The 18,361-nt window shown below is 43.2% G+C and overlaps 1 protein-coding gene across 1 annotated transcript in view; it reads right to left on the bottom strand.

Annotated features, from left to right (window-relative positions):
- The window catches only part of LOC147885929 (dynein-1-beta heavy chain, flagellar inner arm I1 complex-like), a 629,024-nt gene that overhangs the window by 583,193 nt on the left and 27,470 nt on the right, over positions 1–18,361 (bottom strand). The window contains exons 12-14 of the mRNA XM_087396248.1: positions 17,088–17,210; positions 16,787–16,876; positions 9,467–9,808 (exon numbers count right to left, since the gene is read on the bottom strand). Coding sequence (XP_087252374.1) covers positions 9,467–9,808; positions 16,787–16,876; positions 17,088–17,210 — 555 coding nt within the window. The remainder of the gene's footprint in view (positions 1–9,466; positions 9,809–16,786; positions 16,877–17,087; positions 17,211–18,361) is intronic.

Raw genomic sequence — 18,361 nt, 5'->3', positions numbered from 1 at the left:
AACTTGTCTTTGTGAAAGGTTTTCTCATAGGAATAATCCGCCATTCGAGTTAAGGAAAAGGCTTGGAAGCAGCAACGCTTTACAAGGAGGAAAGCACAGCAAGTACAAAACTGCACGGATTTTTTCTGGCTGTACGGACAAAATCATACGGATTTTTGACATTACAAAAAAAAAAGAAGATAGCAAAACTGTACAGATTTTTCCGATTGTACGGACTTTCCTAGCTGTATGGACAAAATCGTACGGATTTTTGACAGTATGAAATATATATATATATAAATATTTTTTGGGATTTTCTGATAGAGCGTACGGACACAAAACGGGCGTCAAACGGAACCTCGAGGGCGTCAAACTTAGGGAGAAACAAGCAGCTGTAGCGTGGGAGCACGAGGGCTAGCACGGGATCTCTCTCTCACACCTTGAGACTACACACACACACTCTTTTAAACCCCCCCCCCCCGCACATGCTTTTTTTTTTTTAAAGTAAAATCCAGTGCTGTGTATTTATAATGTCATAACTTTACAAGAGGGAAAGTCTCCAAGATGGAGAGTATTCCACAGATCAGAAGCATAAAAAGAAAAGCTCAATGCAAGATGCATGTATATCACCCTCATGGCAGGCATCATATAAAGATTGCCGCAATGAGGCTCTAAAGGATTCATATGACTTTGGAAACTGACGGCCCAAATATGCCAAATTATGTTCTTCCCAAATTGTCCAAAGAGCCCAATATCTCACCCATGAGAAAAAGAGTGAGTATTGAGATAAAGACGTCCTAAATCTGCCAAATAACCAAAAAAGTTTCCCAAATATGTGACTCGGGAAACGGAGGCGAAGATGATCTGAAATAATCCCCAGGAGGTTTCGAGTAGACTGACAATGCCAAAGTAGATGGACAGTCTCTGAAGGAGCGTGACACCGTAGGCAAGTGGGTGAAGCAATGTGACGTTTAGCAAGTGTGATTCCCACTGACAGTGTGCCAGTCAAGCATCTCCAAAGGAAAAGTCTTTGTTTCAAAGGCATTTTACACCTCCATATTAGTCGGAGATTCTTCCGCCACCATGAAAGAGGCCGCCTGATATGCCACAGAGTATTAGCATATTGATGAATCCAAGGGGCAGGCTGAAGAAGCTTGTAGACTTTGATGGAGGTCAAAACGGACAGAGGAATAGGACGAGAGCATGTAGCAGTGGGGTACAATTTCCAATCCATAAGCCTGTCTGTGTCAGCCACAGGGGGAATAGGAAGGAAAGGATGCAAGAGATCAGCAATTTTCTTCCATATCAACCTGTGGTGCATTCCCAATGCATAAGTGGCAGAGGCCTGAGGAAAAGATAAAATATGGCCATGATCATCTACCACGTCATTGATGTATCTGATTCCCAATTTCGTGAGATTATATGCCCTAACCGGTTCCTGTAAAGCAAGTGGAGTGTCAAAGATGGCACTCCAATGAATACTTTCTTTCCGCATTGAGTTTGTCCCCGAATGATTATCAGGAGTCCATTTGACTTTAGAAAGCACTTGTTTCCAGTCCAGTATCAGAGCAGTAGAGAAAGGGCATCTAGGAATCTTCCCTACAAATCTCCCAATGACAACCTCCCAATGATCAGTAGTCCAATGGCCATAAGCATTTGTCCTCATGTTGACACACATGGATGCTATCATACAAGTCCATGGCTGTTTTTGATGGAAAAAGGTATTGAGCATAGTCGCCTTCCTTGCAAGTACATGATATCTGATATTTAGAACATTAAGTCCTCCATGCATCTTAGGGGAGCACACCATTTCCATCTTCAGCAGTCTCAATGCTTTCACAGCAGTTTTTGTCTTCCATAACAGCTCCATCGCTTGAGACATAAAAGCTGAGATATCTCTAAAGGGCCAATGTAGTAAAGGCAAGAAGAACTGAACATAAGACATTACAATAGACTGGACTATTCTGAGCCTAACATGAAGTGGCCAAGTAGAAATTTTCCAATAGTCCAATTTATGTTGAAGTCTTTGGAAGATCCATTTTAGCTGCTGCTTCCTAGTGATATGCCATCCTATAGGATATCCCAAATGCCTGACAACCTCTTTGGAATGCACTATCTGACCAGGCCAGAGAATAGAATGCCAGTCACATTGTTTCAGTGGAAGCAATTTGGATTTGTCAAAATTGATATGCGATCCCGCTGCTAATCCATACAATGATAATGTGGCCATAAGCATGCGGACTTCCCGAGGAGAGTTCTGTGGCATAAAAAAGGAATCATCAGCATATGCCTGTGCCAAAAAGGATGCAGCCCCAGGGATTTTAAGACCAGTCATCTGTCCTGTGCTTGTAAGGTGATCAAGATACATCAGGAGGGGATGAGTCGCAATGGCATAGAAAAGAGCACTAAGGGGGCAGCCCTGTCTGACTGATCTACCCAATGTCCATGACCGAGATAGATGGCTTCCGAGAATGCACTGAGAAGTAGAGCCAGAATAAAGCCAATAAATTGCATTTGCAATCTTGGGACCAAATCCCAACTTTGTCATGGTTTGAGAGATAAAATCCCATTGTACAGTATCAAATGCCTTAGAGATATCTACCTGCAATATGAGCACATCTTGATTCGAGTACTTAGCATATTCAGTTGCAGTCAATGCATTGGAGATATTGTCATGAATTTGTCTTCGCGGCACAAATCCATAGGCACAAATCCATACTGATGAGGATGAAGGCCCGCATTCAGAGTCCCTTGAAGCCTATATACAATCATTTTGGCAATGAGTTTGTAAACTACAGGCATCAAAGTAATAGGCCTCCAATCTGACATATGATCACAAAGATTTTTTTTTGGCACAAGTTTGATGATGCCATGCTTCCAGAGGTGCGGCAATTGATTTTCTTGCCAGGCAACATTGATCATTTGTAAGAGAACATCTTTCAAATCATCCCAAAAAGAAGTATAAAATTCCACCGTAAGACCGTCCCAGCCAGGGGACTTGTATTTGCCGAGATGGGACAATGCATTCTCAAGTTCCGTGTCAGTAAAAGGTCTGTCAAATAATAGAGCATCATCCATTTTCACTATCCCAGAAACATATTGAAGAATTTCAGTCCTTGCATCAGTCATTTGATTTGATGGGGATCCAGGAGTAGAGAACAATGTCTGGAAGTAATTCTGGCATTCATCTTGGAGATCAGAGAAAGAGTGCGTCCAAGATCCATCTAGTTTCCTGACCCTTAGACATGAGTTTTTCTTTCGAGTGGCATGCAGGCCCTTGAAGAAGGCTTTTGATGAGCAGCCCTTATCCATGAGGGGTTTCATTCTTGCTCTAATCTGCCATTTGTGCAATTTCCGCTGATCATTGTCAGTCAGTTTAATCCGGGCTTGTGAGAGGGAATCATTTTCTGATTCAGAAAGAGGCCTTAAATGTGAAAATTCAGTCAGCTGTTGTGCTGTCCTTTTTGCCCATTTGACCTCATTCCTCCATGTAGCCATGTGCCATTTTCCATAGTCCCTAATGACATTCTGTATACGAGAGACAAAGCTGTCCCAAGCATAATTCATGTCCTCCTGAGCATGCAAAAGCAAGGGATGAATTGCAACTCTGATCATTTGCTGGAAATATTGATGTCGAAAATAAGCCTGATTAACATGCAGTAATCTGCTGGAGAGAGTCGGCAAATCATCCAGTGGCATACCAAATTGCAGATTTAACCATAATGGGGCATGATCTGACAATCCCAATGAGACCCCGCACATGCTTTTTTTTGGTAAAATCCATTGTATTTATAAGCTCATGAATTTACAATATGGGAAGACTCCCACACACTAGCATAGAACTCCGAAAGAGAGCCCGATAGAAGAACTCAAAAACAAGTAGAGAACACTTCAAGGCAAGTAGCATCCAAATCCCTTGCAGCAAGACTGTCATGTAAAGACTGCTTAAGGGACATTCTGAAGAAAATATATGCCTGAGGAAACTGTTGACCCATCCTAGAATGCAGTCTCTGTGTCCAGATGGTCCATAATACCCAAAAGCGAGTCCAATGAAAGAAAAGGAGTAATGGAGACATCTGAGATGAGCAGCATCCAAACATCCAGAAAAGTTTCCCAAATCTGATAGAAGGGAACCGAAGCCGCAGTAAATGAGAAACATGAGTGATCAATGTGCGAGAGTGCGGGCAAAACCATAATAAGTGAGGAACTGTCTCGCGGGGATGAGAGCAACGGGGGCAGAAAGGAGAAGCAATGCGGCGAGCTGCCAATTTCACCCCAATGGAAAAGGCTCCCACTATACATCTCCAAAAGAAAAGCCTCTGTTTCAATGGCAATTTGGTTTTCCAGATTTTCATGAGACGGGATTGCCACCAAGATAAAGGCCTATCCAAATTCCAAAGAGTGTTGGCATGCTTGTCAATCCATGGCTGTGGAAGAAGAAATCTGTAAACCTTCGAGGAAGTCAGATTGTGTATCGAGAGTGTATGTGTAGCAGGAGGTATGGAAGTCAAATTCCAGTCCATTAATCTGTCCTGTGCAAACAGTGGAGGAACCGGAACAAATGGCTGCAACATAGTTGAAAGTGTTCTCCAAATGGATCTATGATGCAGGCCCAAGGAGAATGTCCTGCAAGCTTGTGGAAATGAAAGTGTATAGCCTTGTTGATCCACAACATCACCAACAAATCTTATGCCCAATTTCATGAGATTATATGCTTTGATAGGTGCCTGTAAAGCGAGAGGCGATGCAAACACCTTGCTCCAATGGATGCTTTCCAATCGAAAAGAATTGCCATGATGAGAGGAAGCACCTGTCCATTTTGCATATGAAAGAATTCTCTTCCAATCATGAAGAAAAGCAGTAGAAACAGGGCAACCAGGAATTTTTCCCTGAAAGGTAGATAAAACTGCTTCCCAGTGATCTGTAATCCAATGCCCATATGCATGGGAAGCCATGTTTCCACACATAGCTGCTAACATAATAGCCCATGGTTGTTTTTGCTGAAAAAAATCAGCAATCATAGTGCTCTTTCTTGCCAACATATGAACCTGGAGATTGAGAATATTCAGCCCCCCATGAGTCTTGGGTGAACAAATAGACTGCATAGGTAGTAGTCGCAAAGCTTTTTTAAGAGATTTGCTTTTCCAAAATATCTCCATAGCTTGGGACATATAAGAGGCCAAATGCTTGAAAGACCAAGGAAGAAGAGGCAAATAAAATTGCACATATGCCATAATGATGGACTGTACTATCCGGAGTCGAACATGTAGAGGCCAAGTGGACAAATGCCAGTATTCCAGCTTCTTATTGATCTTTTGAAGCACCCATTTGAGCTGTTGCTGCGGAGTAATATTCCAGCCAATGGGGTATCCGAGATGTCTGACAATAGTAAGGGAAGAGATAATGTGGCCTGGCCAAAACAGTGCATGCCAATCAGCTTCTTTCAAAGCTAGAAGTTTTGATTTCTGAAAATTGATATGCAGTCCAGCAGCTATGCCAAAATCATTCAGTGTATGCATCAAACGAGAAAGATCACTTTGAGAATTCCTTGGCATGAAGAATGAATCATCAGCATAGGCCTGTGCAAGAAAAGACTGTGCCCCTGGAATTTGCAAACCATGAAGCTGTCCTGTATCTGTCAGATAGTCCATATGCAAGAGTAACGGATGGGTAGCAATGGCATACAGTAGGGAACTAAGAGGGCAACCCTGTCTCACTGAGCGAGTCATAGTCCAGGTTCTTGACAACCCACCACCAAGCAAGCACTGTGCCGTGGCGTGAGAATAAAGCCAGTAAATGATGTGGACAAGTCGAGAGCCAAATCCCAATTTTTGCATAGTTTGAGAGATGAAATCCCAATGGACAGTATCAAAAGCTTTCGCAATGTCTACTTGCAGAATGAGAACATCTTGTTTAGAATATTTGGCATACTCAATCGCAAGCAAGGCATTGGAGATATTGTCAGTGATCTGCCTTCTGGGGACAAACCCATACTGCCTAGGATGAAGTCCTGCTTGCAAGAGGAAGCGAACCCTGAGGACAATCATTTTAGCAATGAGTTTGTAAATGACAGGCATGAGGGATATAGGCCGCCAATCAGCCATCGTCTCACACAACCTTTTTTTGGGAATCAATTTTACTAGGCCATGTTTCCAGGATGGAGGAAGAGATTGTTCTGCCCAAGCATGATTGATCATTAGAAGGAGAGTATTCTTGAGATCACCCCAAAATGCACGGAAGAATTCAACAGTCAGTCCATCCCAACCAGGGGAGCTGCTTTTGCGTAGATGACTCAAAGCATCTTCCAGTTCACTAAGCATAAAAGGCTGTTCCAATGCATGGGCCTGTTCCCGAGATACTATGGGCTGAACATGCATAAGAAATTGAGACCTGGCTGCATTTACTTGCATCAAATGATCAGGTTGAGAGGAAAGGAGCTGCTGAAAGTGACTAGAACATTGCAATTCCAAGTCTGATTTGGAAGTGGTCCAGGTGCCATCAGCCTTCTTGATCCTGCAAATATCCTCCTTTCGCCTATCCGCATGGAGACTTTTAAAAAAGGCTTTGGAGGAGCAGCCCTTATCCAAAAGGGGTTTCATACGAGCTCGGATTTGCCACTTCTTTAATTTGCGAAGATCATTTTGATGGATGATATGAACCGCATAAGCACAAGAATCCTGTTCAGAAGAAGTAAGCTGCCTATGAGAACTGATTGCATCCATTTGCTGCTTGTGGGATTGAGCCCATTTTATCTTGAGCCGAAGGTTTTCCATGTAACTCCGTCCATAGTCTTGAATAACAGCCTGTAAACGATGAGCAAGGCTGATCCAAGCAAAATCCATATCCTCCTGAGCATGTAAGAGGAGGGGACGGACAGCCACTCTCACCATGTTCTGAAATTGTTGATGAAGCAAGTAGGCACTATTAACATGGAGCAAGCGATGACCAAAAAAAGGCATATCATCTGTCAGACGTGCTATTGATAATGTCAAGCATACTGGGAAATGATCAGATAGCAGGAGGGAGTGATCAATCCGCAATGTACATGTGAAATCAGCATACTGCTGAGCATGCAGCAAATACCATCTGTCAAGTCGAGCCCAGTAATGATTAAAAGCATTGTGATGATATGTATAACCCATATCTGTGTCCCTTGTTGAGAGCCATAGATCTTCAGCATGCAGAGATGAGAGCATATCTTCCCAATGTCGGAACTCAGTGGGGATCATGTGAGAGCGATGAGTAGTATTATCTTGGGAGGCAGGCGAATTGTTAAAGTCTCCACACAAAAAAGCATTGGAAAGCCATGGGTATTGTTTGAGGGAGTCCCACATTTGAGCTCTAGTCGCAGAAGTTTGTGAGGCATAAACAGATGCTATTTCATAGAGAGTATCCTGCCAGGTGCACCTGATCACCATCCATCGACCCTGAGGATCATTGTGGGCCACCGTGGGCTGTATATCATGTTTTACAAGCATGCAAACCCCCGAAAAGTGCATTGTACCAGCATAAAAAATATCATAACCAGCATAGTGGCCTTGCTGACCAGCCAAGAAATGTTGATTGTGTTCTTGTAAGGAGATCACATCGGGATGCATTCTATGTACATAATGCCAGAAGAGTCTCCACTTATTGGCATTGCAAAGACCCTGAACATTGTATGTAATGCAAGTGATTGAAGTAGACATAAAAGATATGTACAGTCAAACCAAAAGGCAGAATAGAATGTAAACTGTCAGGCCTCAGCCATGACATCAACATCCACCTGGGCTCCTGGATCATTAGCTCTATGATCCTCATCATTATCACATACAGGGATGCCTCTTTTTAGCACATCAACCCACAGTTGAGAAGCAAGGCTGTCAGCAGGGGAAGAGGTCTGGCCAGGGGTAGAAATTGAAGCATCCCAATGGCGAGATTGTAGTGGACGTGGTTTGAGAGCAAAAACCTTTTTGGGTTGCTGCCAGGCACCCTGGGGAGAGACATGAGATTCTGAAATTTTGCCCTTACCCTTATCCTTTTGCTTAGCTGAAACCTGAAGTACATTTTCCTTGGAAGGGACAGATTTGAGAGCCACATCACCCAGTTTGGTAGGCATTGCCTTAGACCCCGAGGGATAAGTCGGAGGGGGAGTATTTTCTGGAGCAATAGCTGTGGGAGGAAGCTGATGCAGAACTGCAGGACACTGTGAGGCTAAGTGGCCAAACTTATGGCATGTGAAACAAGCCCCTGCAAAAACTCCCCATTTCAAGTCAAAATATTTTTCACCAAGGGGAACATCCTCCACTTCGACCGCAATGGAAGGAGGGGTTGGGTGATCTGTATCCCAAAGAATACAAAAGCGATTGCGATTACCCGAAGGGCGGGGTGGGCAAACAACTTGCCCCAAAGTGGCTGCCAAACTTGGTAACTCAGCCCTCATATAGTCTGGAAAATCCACTACCTCAACCCATACGGGGCAATGATGTCGAATGAGGCTGTGGTAATCTTTGTTTGGCGACCATGGCATGACATGCACCATTTGTCTGCCATAGAAAAGGGGCGACATCTCCAAAATCTGCTGGCGATATGAGGCATCTGAAAAGTGTACCTCATAAAAACCCCTAGAAGCAAAATATACCCCTTCAACAAAGCAGCCTCCCAACAATGCCTGAACCCATTGAGCCACATCATTTGCTGAAGGAAGCTTTCCTGGGAAGAAGATAATAACTGCTTGCTGAGAGAATTTTCGAAGAGGAGCAACCAATGATGGAAGCTTCAACTTGTATTTGATGGCCGGGGGAGGTTTGGCCCACTCCTTCCGGCTGTACTGAAATTCATCTTTAAGCATATCAAAGACATAGTGAGCGTCGACCGAATCTGTAGTAGAAAAATCAACCTGTTGTCTTTTGGAGTCCCGGGTCGACTCCTTACGAGAGTAGCTTTTGAACTGATCTTCCATGAAGAGGAGCAGGGCAGGATTGAAGGAAGGGCAGAGCAAAGAAGGGCTGTACGGACGAAGAATAAGCTAGAGATGCGAGCTGTACGGAAAGAAGGAAGAAGCAGGGAGAATAAAGACTGTACGAATTTCGGAAGTGGAGAGGGGGCTGACGCAACAGGCAGGACTGTGTGTACGGAAAAGGGCAAGAGATACGACGGTGAAACAAGGAAGATAGCGTAGGGCAAGCTGACGGGACGGAGCAGCGCAGGAGGAGAGAAGAGTGGCTGTACGGCGTCCGTACGAAAGTACGGCGTCCGTACAGTTGTACGGACAGAACGCAGGAGCGAGCGGAAGAACGAGGGGAACGCGGACGTGTACGGAGAGCGCAGGTACGATCAGAGACCACGAGTCGAATTCGTTTCTCTCGCGCACATGGAATCCCTCGCCATCGTCACTTCTCCTCGCACCAGAAACGCACACACACACACACACTTTTGTGCATAAAGACCCCGCACATGCACACACACACAAGAGAGAGAGAGAGAGAGAGAGAGAGAGAGAGATCACCTTCTTCTTAAAGTCTTCCCATTTGTTGCGAACATCGCTTGTTTCACTTGCACACTTTTGATATGATGCAGAAATTATGTCCTTTATGCTATTGTAGGCATTTTTAAACTGTGCTCGCATACTTTCACGATGTTCTGCTTGCTTTGATTCAAACTCTCCTACATCATATATCCTTTTTTTGTCAATGCTCACCAGCCAAGAAGTGCTGATCGCATTACAAATCTGACTAATTTTCTTTTTCGCATTTCTTATTTGCATGATGGTCTCCTCTAGTACGTGACACTTCACACGAACTTCTTGAAGAAATTGTATTAGCTCTCTCGAAGAAGTTGTCCATGTGAGCTGCCCAAAATTCAAAATTATGCAGGGATAGTCTATTAGATTGTCTTACATTTAGATCGCAACTGTACAGGACTAAAGACTTTTTAAGAAAAATAAAGCCATGACCAGATCTACATGGGACAGCCCATACTAGCTGCCAAAACAGTACTCGACATAAATCATAAAATGATGAGCCTATAAGTCTAAAATGATGAATGTGGAAACCTGATTAAAATTTACACTTCTTCCCTGACCCACCTTTTTTGGATCTTGTAGTACATAGTGAGAAACAGATCACTGACTGCACGGACCAGCACGGCGTAGCCCTCTTTGTCTTCAAGATTACTATGCATAGGAGAGACTCATGAGGCTTGGAGCTAGATGGGATCCTTGAAAGCAGATGCACTAGTTTCTTACAGAGACAGCCCTCATAGAGGTAGGAATTATAGAGACCATGAGGCAAAGCCCATTCCTTAAGAACACAAGACTCATATGTGATTGGACACAAGACCTTCAAAATTTGGCCCCATAACAAGGCACTTGCCTATGGCAGCATCATGAAGCCAAGCCACATCACAATGGACCCCACAAACACCCAAATAAGGCTTCATCTCCTCATGATAGGTGCATGAGCACTTTCTTCAGAGTGAATAAACACTCGATGTATCATTGTAATCACTCCTTAGTTTAGTTTCTTAGTTTTTAGGGATGAACTAGGCATCTCTAATTGACTTAGAAGATTCGTTTACATTATTAACTTTAGATGCAGAAGTGATAGACTTCATACTTGGAACTTGCCATCGTATTTATTACTTCCAAAGTTTACAGGAGGGCAGAGTGGGACACCAAAATCACCCTGCAATACATAGGGTACTCCCCCTTTGACAAAAGTGAACTTATGACTCTACTAGTCAGTCACGGAACTGTTATATGAAATTTATTTTATTGCTTCTAGGGGTGGTTAGCAGGGTTTAGTTTGTGTAGGAGGTTCTGTCAGGTTGTTTTGTAAATCCACCTTTGCTATGGAGTCCAGAGGGAGGTGGGGTGTTGAGTGAGCTTTCAGATGGGACCCGTTTTATGTCGATCAGGTCGTCAGGGCCTGGGATATGTAATTAAACAAAAATGCTAGGATCGTGTTCCCATGGAGGGAGGTAGAGTGGTTTAAATCAAGTTAAGGGTCATATGTAAATGGGTTAGAGGGGAGAAGTGTCTAGAGGTTTGGGATGATGGCTTTCCATGTATGAGTGAGATACGTGGAATATTTACGGGGGTGAGGGTGTACAGTTCGGGGGATAAAATGAAAGTTTGCTGTTTTGGTCTGCTGGATATGATTCTCTCCCTTCACCCTTGCTTGTTTCCCCAGCACAAAGCATGCATAGTAATCAATCAGATTTCATTTGGTGGAGACGCCAGGTAAGCTTGTGGTCACAGAGGAAGAGAGGTAACACGAGGAGCTAATTGATGGAGAGGAGGTTGGTGGAAGGGCGATGGCGGGATAACTCCGCTCACGGGCAGTATAAGAATAGCGAGGGAAGAATCATAGAGGATCCTGCAGATGGATAATTTCGAGGCTGCCTTGGGATAGTTGGAAATGTCTTCACCACAGTATTGGTTTTATAATTTATAATTATCGAGTAGCGATTAGAAAAGATGTACAGGTTACCATCTGGCAACAGATGGACGAAGGGGTAGAGATACCTGACTTTAGCAACACCATTTGCAGGGATGAATTCGTATGTGTAAATGCTGCGGCCCGTCAGGTAGTAATTGATTCGAAGCATACCATCTACCATATTGTAACACCTCCGATGATGGCTCTACCCAATCACCTAAAGGGCAAGGAAGAAATTCCTAACCTTCGTAAATCCATTGGAGTCGCCTCCTGTTTGCACCAATGTTCCATTGGGGAAGAATTGGCCGGAAGAACACCATGTATCGGTCTGGATAAATAGTGGGCATATTGAGTTGTCTGCTGGATTGAAACGAACGAGTGTGCTATGCAATTGCAATCAACAGTCTAGTTAGAATCTGTTGGGTCATGATGACATTCCCCATTCGGGAGGTGAATCTGTGACGGACCTATGCCTGTGCGATCAAGGAGGACCACATTCCCAAAGTAAGTTGCATATGGATGGAAGGTTGGTTTCAACAAAGATACAGCAGAAGTGGTAGGCAAAGACTCTGCTCACGGGTGGCAAAAGGACAGCGTGGTACCACACGAGGCTATAGGTGATTTCATGAAATCATCGGTGTGGGCTGTGTGATTCTAGTAGTGTTTCAAAGGAAGTTTTGGAAGAGCTTATGGGCTGCTCTGACCAGAAATTTGGAAGATCTGGGAGGGGCTTTTGACCTAAATCAGTGCCCAAGGGTGTGGGCGATGTACTGGACTGTTGTGACATGCACGCGTTTGGTGTAAAATAGGTATTGCATGGTTGTAGACCATCACAAAGTTGCTGTATTTAATTGTTTACAGTACTTTCTGAGGTGGTTTGACTTAGTTTCCGAGGAGTATGTAGATGATGAATGGATGCATGTGTGGGATGGTGAAAGATTACATGTGGACATGTTTTAAAGATAATTTGAGGTTCAGTTGGTGTTTGCTGGGTGACAGTTTGTGGCTTGCCTTTTGATGGAGTTGCCAGTATAGTGTGGATCCAAGGGGGAGGACCCTGAGTAGTATTTGTGTGTTTTTCGACATGCACGTGCCTCGTATAAGTGGCATGAGAAAGAGTGGGCTAATATCTTGGGCGATTTTCTCGAAGGTAATGCGCTTATGTGGTAGGAGGCGTGAGAGTCTCCTCCAACTATTTTGCAACAGATTGAGAGTGTGAAGGAGTTCGAAGGGAATCAAGAACATATGATCAACGATAATTAAGTTGATGTTGTACAAGATCTTGTTGTGTGTTCGTCCACAGGTACCATAAATGATGAGGTGACAAATGTATCAGATGCATGTATTCAGTATGAATATGCTTATGATGGTGGATTGAAATGGCTTGTTTGATCGCGAGAATAATGATAGCAATGGTGAGTCCGTAAGTCAGGGATCTACATATATGAGAGGCTAGCCGCTAAATAAGCCTTGTGGGTGCCTGCAGGCGGGGATGCCCTTTGACTTGGATAACCAAGATGCAATGTCAGAGAGTTCCTCCATGGATTTGTACAAGCCATGAATCGTGTCAAGTGGAAGAACATCTTAGCAGGCATTTGGACATGCCTTTATATGATGAGGATATGCTTGAGGATTGTGAGCTGGATGTGCAGATTGCTAGTGTCTTTGAGGTACCTGTATTTGCATATTTGTCTTGCCTTTATTTTTATGAAGGGGATGAAGCCTGGAACCACTACATGAATGAGATGATTGATTGGATTTTTAACAAGCACTCAGCATACGATTGTGTTGATATGGACACTCTTTAACGGGTGAAATGTTTGTTTTCCGGTGCTTGATAATAGTGATGCACAGAGGTATGATGTTTTGGAAAGGGCAATGTACATGAAGGATGGATGTAATGCAGTGAATAGTGGATTCCAAGATGTGCATGACAATTGGCACAGTGTGAGTACTGAGGATCTTCGTTGGGATGAGCCGGAGGTTGAGTTTGAACCAGGGATGGATGTTTATGTGGAAAAAGCTCAGGCAAGAATCTCTATGCTGAGAGCCGCTAGATGATGTATGTTTGCAGGATGAAGGGGCTGAAGTGTCAGATATTTCAGCAAAGGATGTGAGTGAGGGTGAAGCTCTTATCAAGGACATGATGCATAGTAGTCAATGTGGTGATGTGCTTGAGGATGGGTGTCTTTCGGGTCTTTTCTATGAGCATTGTACAGATTGGGTGGATGCTCATTTGCTCCTGGATTTTGTTTGATGACTCAGGTGATCTGGTTGACGGTATTGCAACTTGCAGAGATGAGGTAGTGGAACCTGTTGAAAGGTTTCTGGTTATAGATCATGGGGGGCGAGCCCAGGGATGTATGTGTGTGGAGGTGACCTCGCCTATGTGGAGAAAAGCCAGCCTCATGATGCAATTGTGATGCCTAATGATGGAGTGCAGTGGTGTCCTAGATGGGGGGAGAGAGTGCTAGTTTGTTGGATGCTATGCATGCTCATGTGGGTATGAGTACTTCATGTATCGAGTTTGTATTGAACTTGAGCAGAAGACTCTCGGTTGTTGGCCTATGCCTGGGTCATGTTGGGGAAGGCATTGTGTGGCATGGATGGATGCCTTATATGGCGATGTTTCTATGCTCTACTATCTTGTGAAACATTGATGGTTGCCTCAATCGGGAGTCTGTGAAGGACTCATGGATTGATTCTACTTTGCCCTAGCAGGTCAAAAGTGTCTTTTTCTCCTAAAAGTCTGACTCAAAATTCGTGGTAGCCTGTGGTTTTTGCAAAGAAGTCCCCTTTGCCATAGTATTATCACAAATATTGGCATATCAAATCGTGTCCTCAAGGTTCTTAATGTAGAGGTTGTTCTTCACCTAGAGTTTATGTTCTTTTGCCAACCCATTGTTGAAAAACCAACACAGGGTGGTAGGATCTATGTATGAGTCTTTGGACTGTAGGTCCCTAAATTTCCGCTGGTAGGTATCAAATGGTATTTTGTCCATATTTAGTTGTGTGAACTTTGTGAGGAGGTCGAACTCAAGAAGAGCTTTGTAGAGGTCAAAACAATCCCAAACAGGTCTGGTTCTCCTGGTGTAGTACCAAAGGAGATGGCAGCAATGATTCACACTCTAGTACGGGTCCTTTCAGCAGCCAAACAGCTTCGAATCTCTGCCTGAGGTACGCTTGACTTCAGGGCTGAATAGATTGGTTCGAAATCAATATGGAGAGAAGGAGCACTTTGTTGCAATTCAATTATGTGTGGCTCTACTCAAGGATTTGTTCGTTTTATAGAGCTCTAGGCTCCTTGCTCTCTGTGGAAAGCAGGGTCCTAAAAGCTAGCAAAATCAGCCCTGATTTTGGTTTGAGATTTCCCAAAATCTTTCTTGCTTTTCCAAAGAGTACTTCTAAAGCTGTTCAAGATAGCAGCCATAAGAGGGGAGTATGGAGCCCTGAGATAAGTTGAATTGAAAATCCACCTAGAACTATCCGTTAAATCCCCCACAAGAAGGAGAACACGAATGTATGCAACAAAATGAAATAATATTTCCTTTCCTGGCAAGAGCCCCCTAACCACCACCATGCATAGCAAGGCCCTAGATTGCAAATCCGGATCAATGATATTGAGGCTCCCTTCTTGCATGGGGAGAATCACGGTCTCCCGAATCATCTAGCCTACTCCATAAAAGATTCCTTATAAGCCTCTTGATCTTGCAATTCCTAGAGTGACACTAACAAAGCGACTGCTCCGTGGGCAATACTTCGTCTATCCATGCACCCGATGGTAATTGCTGCTACCATCGTTCCTATGCTGTTCCACCTTCCTCTTTGGAAAAGATTGATAGGAAGACTGTCATGTGGAATGATAGTATACTTGACGATCACCGCATACCACTTGGTACTTCTCATTATATACAATGGTGTAGATGGGAAAGAGTTCTTTTGTGGGCTCTTGGAAGGTTTCATTAACCTTCCAGATGATATTCCAATAAGTGAATCACCTCATAGGAGAGTTTAGCAGATTGATGAAGCCAAACCCTTGAATTGGTTAATATAGGTAACATGCCTCACTATTACTCTACTTGTCTTGGGGCTTTTATGAGGTCAAGTATCCCACTTCAGGGCATAGGACTACGAGGAGATGCCTTAGTTTTTATATTTCCTTAGGAGGTAGGTTGTGCAAATTTAGGGATGGAGATGTCCGTGTAGACATTGTTTTTTAGCCCGTCAAGGTTTTAGGTCATGTGGAGCATTGTTTCTTGGCTTCAAGATGTTACATTCCCTTGGGTTATCGAGGATTAGGCTCTAGGGAGGTTTCCCCATAAAGTATTTGTAGTGGGATTCCAGGGAGTGGGAGTGGGAGTGGGAGTGGATTGATGCAGGGCTATGCCATCTCTCAGTTGAGCAGGTACATGCACATGCCTAGTACACAACATTGGCAAGTAGTGAAGCAGGTCTTCCGTCACTTGAAGGCCACACAAAATTTGGGATTGTTCTATGTTGATGAGTCCCCACTGATCTGCATGCTTTCACAAACAATGACTAGGCAGGTTGTTATGACACCCGAGTGTCTCACAGTGGGAACTGTTTCATGCTTGGATCTTCATGCATTTCATGGTTCAGCAAATCCCTCATTGGGAGAGTTTCAGATTTTGTTGACGTGCAGAAAACCTGTTGGAAGAGACTCCATAAATCCCTCAGAAATAGAAAATCACTCTTTTCTTTTGGCTTTCTATTTGCAGAGGGATTGCAGTGAACCAACAGAGGTCCACATTCGAAGCAGCCTCTGATTGCCCTCGTTGCCTTTCTGTTGAGGAGTTTATTCAGCATTGTCTATGGGATTGCAAACAGATGAGTATCATTTGGAAGGAGATTGCCACTCTTTTGATCACTTTTGCTCCTTCAGAGATCAAGACCCATAGAGGATTTTAATGGCTCCCAGATCCATTCTTCACAAACATTGGCTAGTATTTGGACAGATATCGTACAGACTTTGATGGCCATTTGGGTGAGCATGCAGGAGTCTCCTCGGGTGGTTTTTGCCAAGAGGATTGTTTTCCTCAGGGAGCAGAGTGGCTCCTTGTTCTTCTCGGAGTCCACCATAGGGTTGAGGTGGCACTTTCAGCCTGAAATTTGGTGCTTTTCTAGTTCTCTCTAATGAGCATGCTATTTGCCCATTTTAGGTGTCTTGTTTCCCATGCCTTGCATCATGTATTTCTACCATGAGCTTTGCTCTTGCGGTTTCTTTCATACTTAATAAAAGTCTTTTCATTAAAAAAATGCATAAATCTTTTTGGTACTGCAACAAAGCTTCCACTAAGATTATATTTTGTAATGGTACAAGAAAAGCCCACCAATGCATTATCTAAACAAAAATAGAAAGTTATGACCTTTTCCAAGCCTGGATTGATGGCGTTTGTTAGATGACTTATACGATCGGCAGCCAAACCCCTTTCTTCTGCATCCATTGCTCCTAAAATCTAATAATTTCACAACAAATATAAGCAATTACATTATTACAAAAATCAGATCCGGAAGAGGGATTACAAGGAAATGTCAGAGTATGTGATGCTAGTCACAATCTTCTTCTAGGCCAAGCAAGTCTTCGAATTGTTTTCCAGTATTGCTAAAGAAACGTGCAAAAGAGAATATCAATTTAAAACACTATGCTCATTCTATATGCAGACTGACCTTGTTGCAATCACGTATAACAATTAATATATTTGCTCTTAGAATACGAAGCTCATCTTGTCCCTCTAGAATGTCTATAGCAATTTCTGGTATTTCCCAGTCCAATCGCCTCCAATAACGAACCTGTTCTTAAACAATCAGGAAAAGGGGAAAAATATTAGCCCATATCCAATGCTCTACATTTATTGTTCAAATACCCAGCATACCTTTGGCATGGTGTTAATTTGAAATCCATGTCGAAAACCATGTTAAAGGATAAACAATTTGAGCACGTGCTCTGAGTAGATAGCACAAAGAAAAAATACTTCAAAAAACAAGATCACCCATGCAAGAATTATGATGGTAAATATGATGCTGTTAAAGTTCCCTGTAGTGAATGAAGCTCTATATAAAGAAGATGAATCTTTTAGTGATACCTTAGCACATGTCCAAACAGCCATGCCTACTATTGACTGGATAGCAGATGCCGATGACAATCTTGACAACCCAGATGATGACGGTGAAGCTCGAGTAGTTCATATCGCTCAACGTAATGGCCATGATATCATTACGTTCAACTCACGAGACATACTTATAAAAGTTATGTGACAATCTCACAAGCTGAAAGGGACGAAGATATGTATAGCCGAGGAACTCACCAAGGCTCAACTGAAGGATAAGGCAAATGAATTAGCAAAGGTTTGGGCTGCCAGGAAGGATGGTAAATGGGCAGTCTACCGGGATGGGATAGCACTCATTAGAGAGTTTAAATCAAAACCAAAAGACTCTCAGTCTTAAACTAATGTAAAGCCAACTATATATATGTGTGTATGTTTTATCTAGGCTACAATATAGGTACTCTCTAAATAAATGGAGCTGCTTTTGCACTCCTTGGGAGTACTAGATGGCTTTCATGTTGTCCTATAGACCTCTTGGTCTCCCGTGGACGTTAATAGACTTTCTTTCTTTCTTTTTTTGAACAGGAACGGGTTGCATAAATGATGATGATTCTCTATCTCAAGATCTATCAAGCCAGGACCTTTGTGATTAATAATAGCATGGTTCTTCCATGCAATCGAAAGCATATTATTCCCAAACCATGTTGACCCATGCAATGCAAATTAGCCACTACCACAGATCTTTCCAAGAGAGCCTCATTAGCAACCAAGACTCTGCTTACAAAGTAAAGATGGTGTAAGTCCATAAAGAAGGCTTCAGTTAATGCTCTCTGTCATTGGAGTAGACTGTTTTGCCATGCCCAACATGACAACCTAGGTAATGAAAGCCTTCTTTGT

Source organism: Dipteris shenzhenensis, chromosome 25 (assembly GCF_047967505.1).
Source record: "Dipteris shenzhenensis isolate YYH24624 ecotype China chromosome 25, Dip_SZ_1.0, whole genome shotgun sequence".
NCBI lineage: Eukaryota > Viridiplantae > Streptophyta > Polypodiopsida > Gleicheniales > Dipteridaceae > Dipteris > Dipteris shenzhenensis.
Note: the sequence above shows the minus strand (reverse complement) of the source record. Positions and strands in the feature narration are given on the sequence as shown.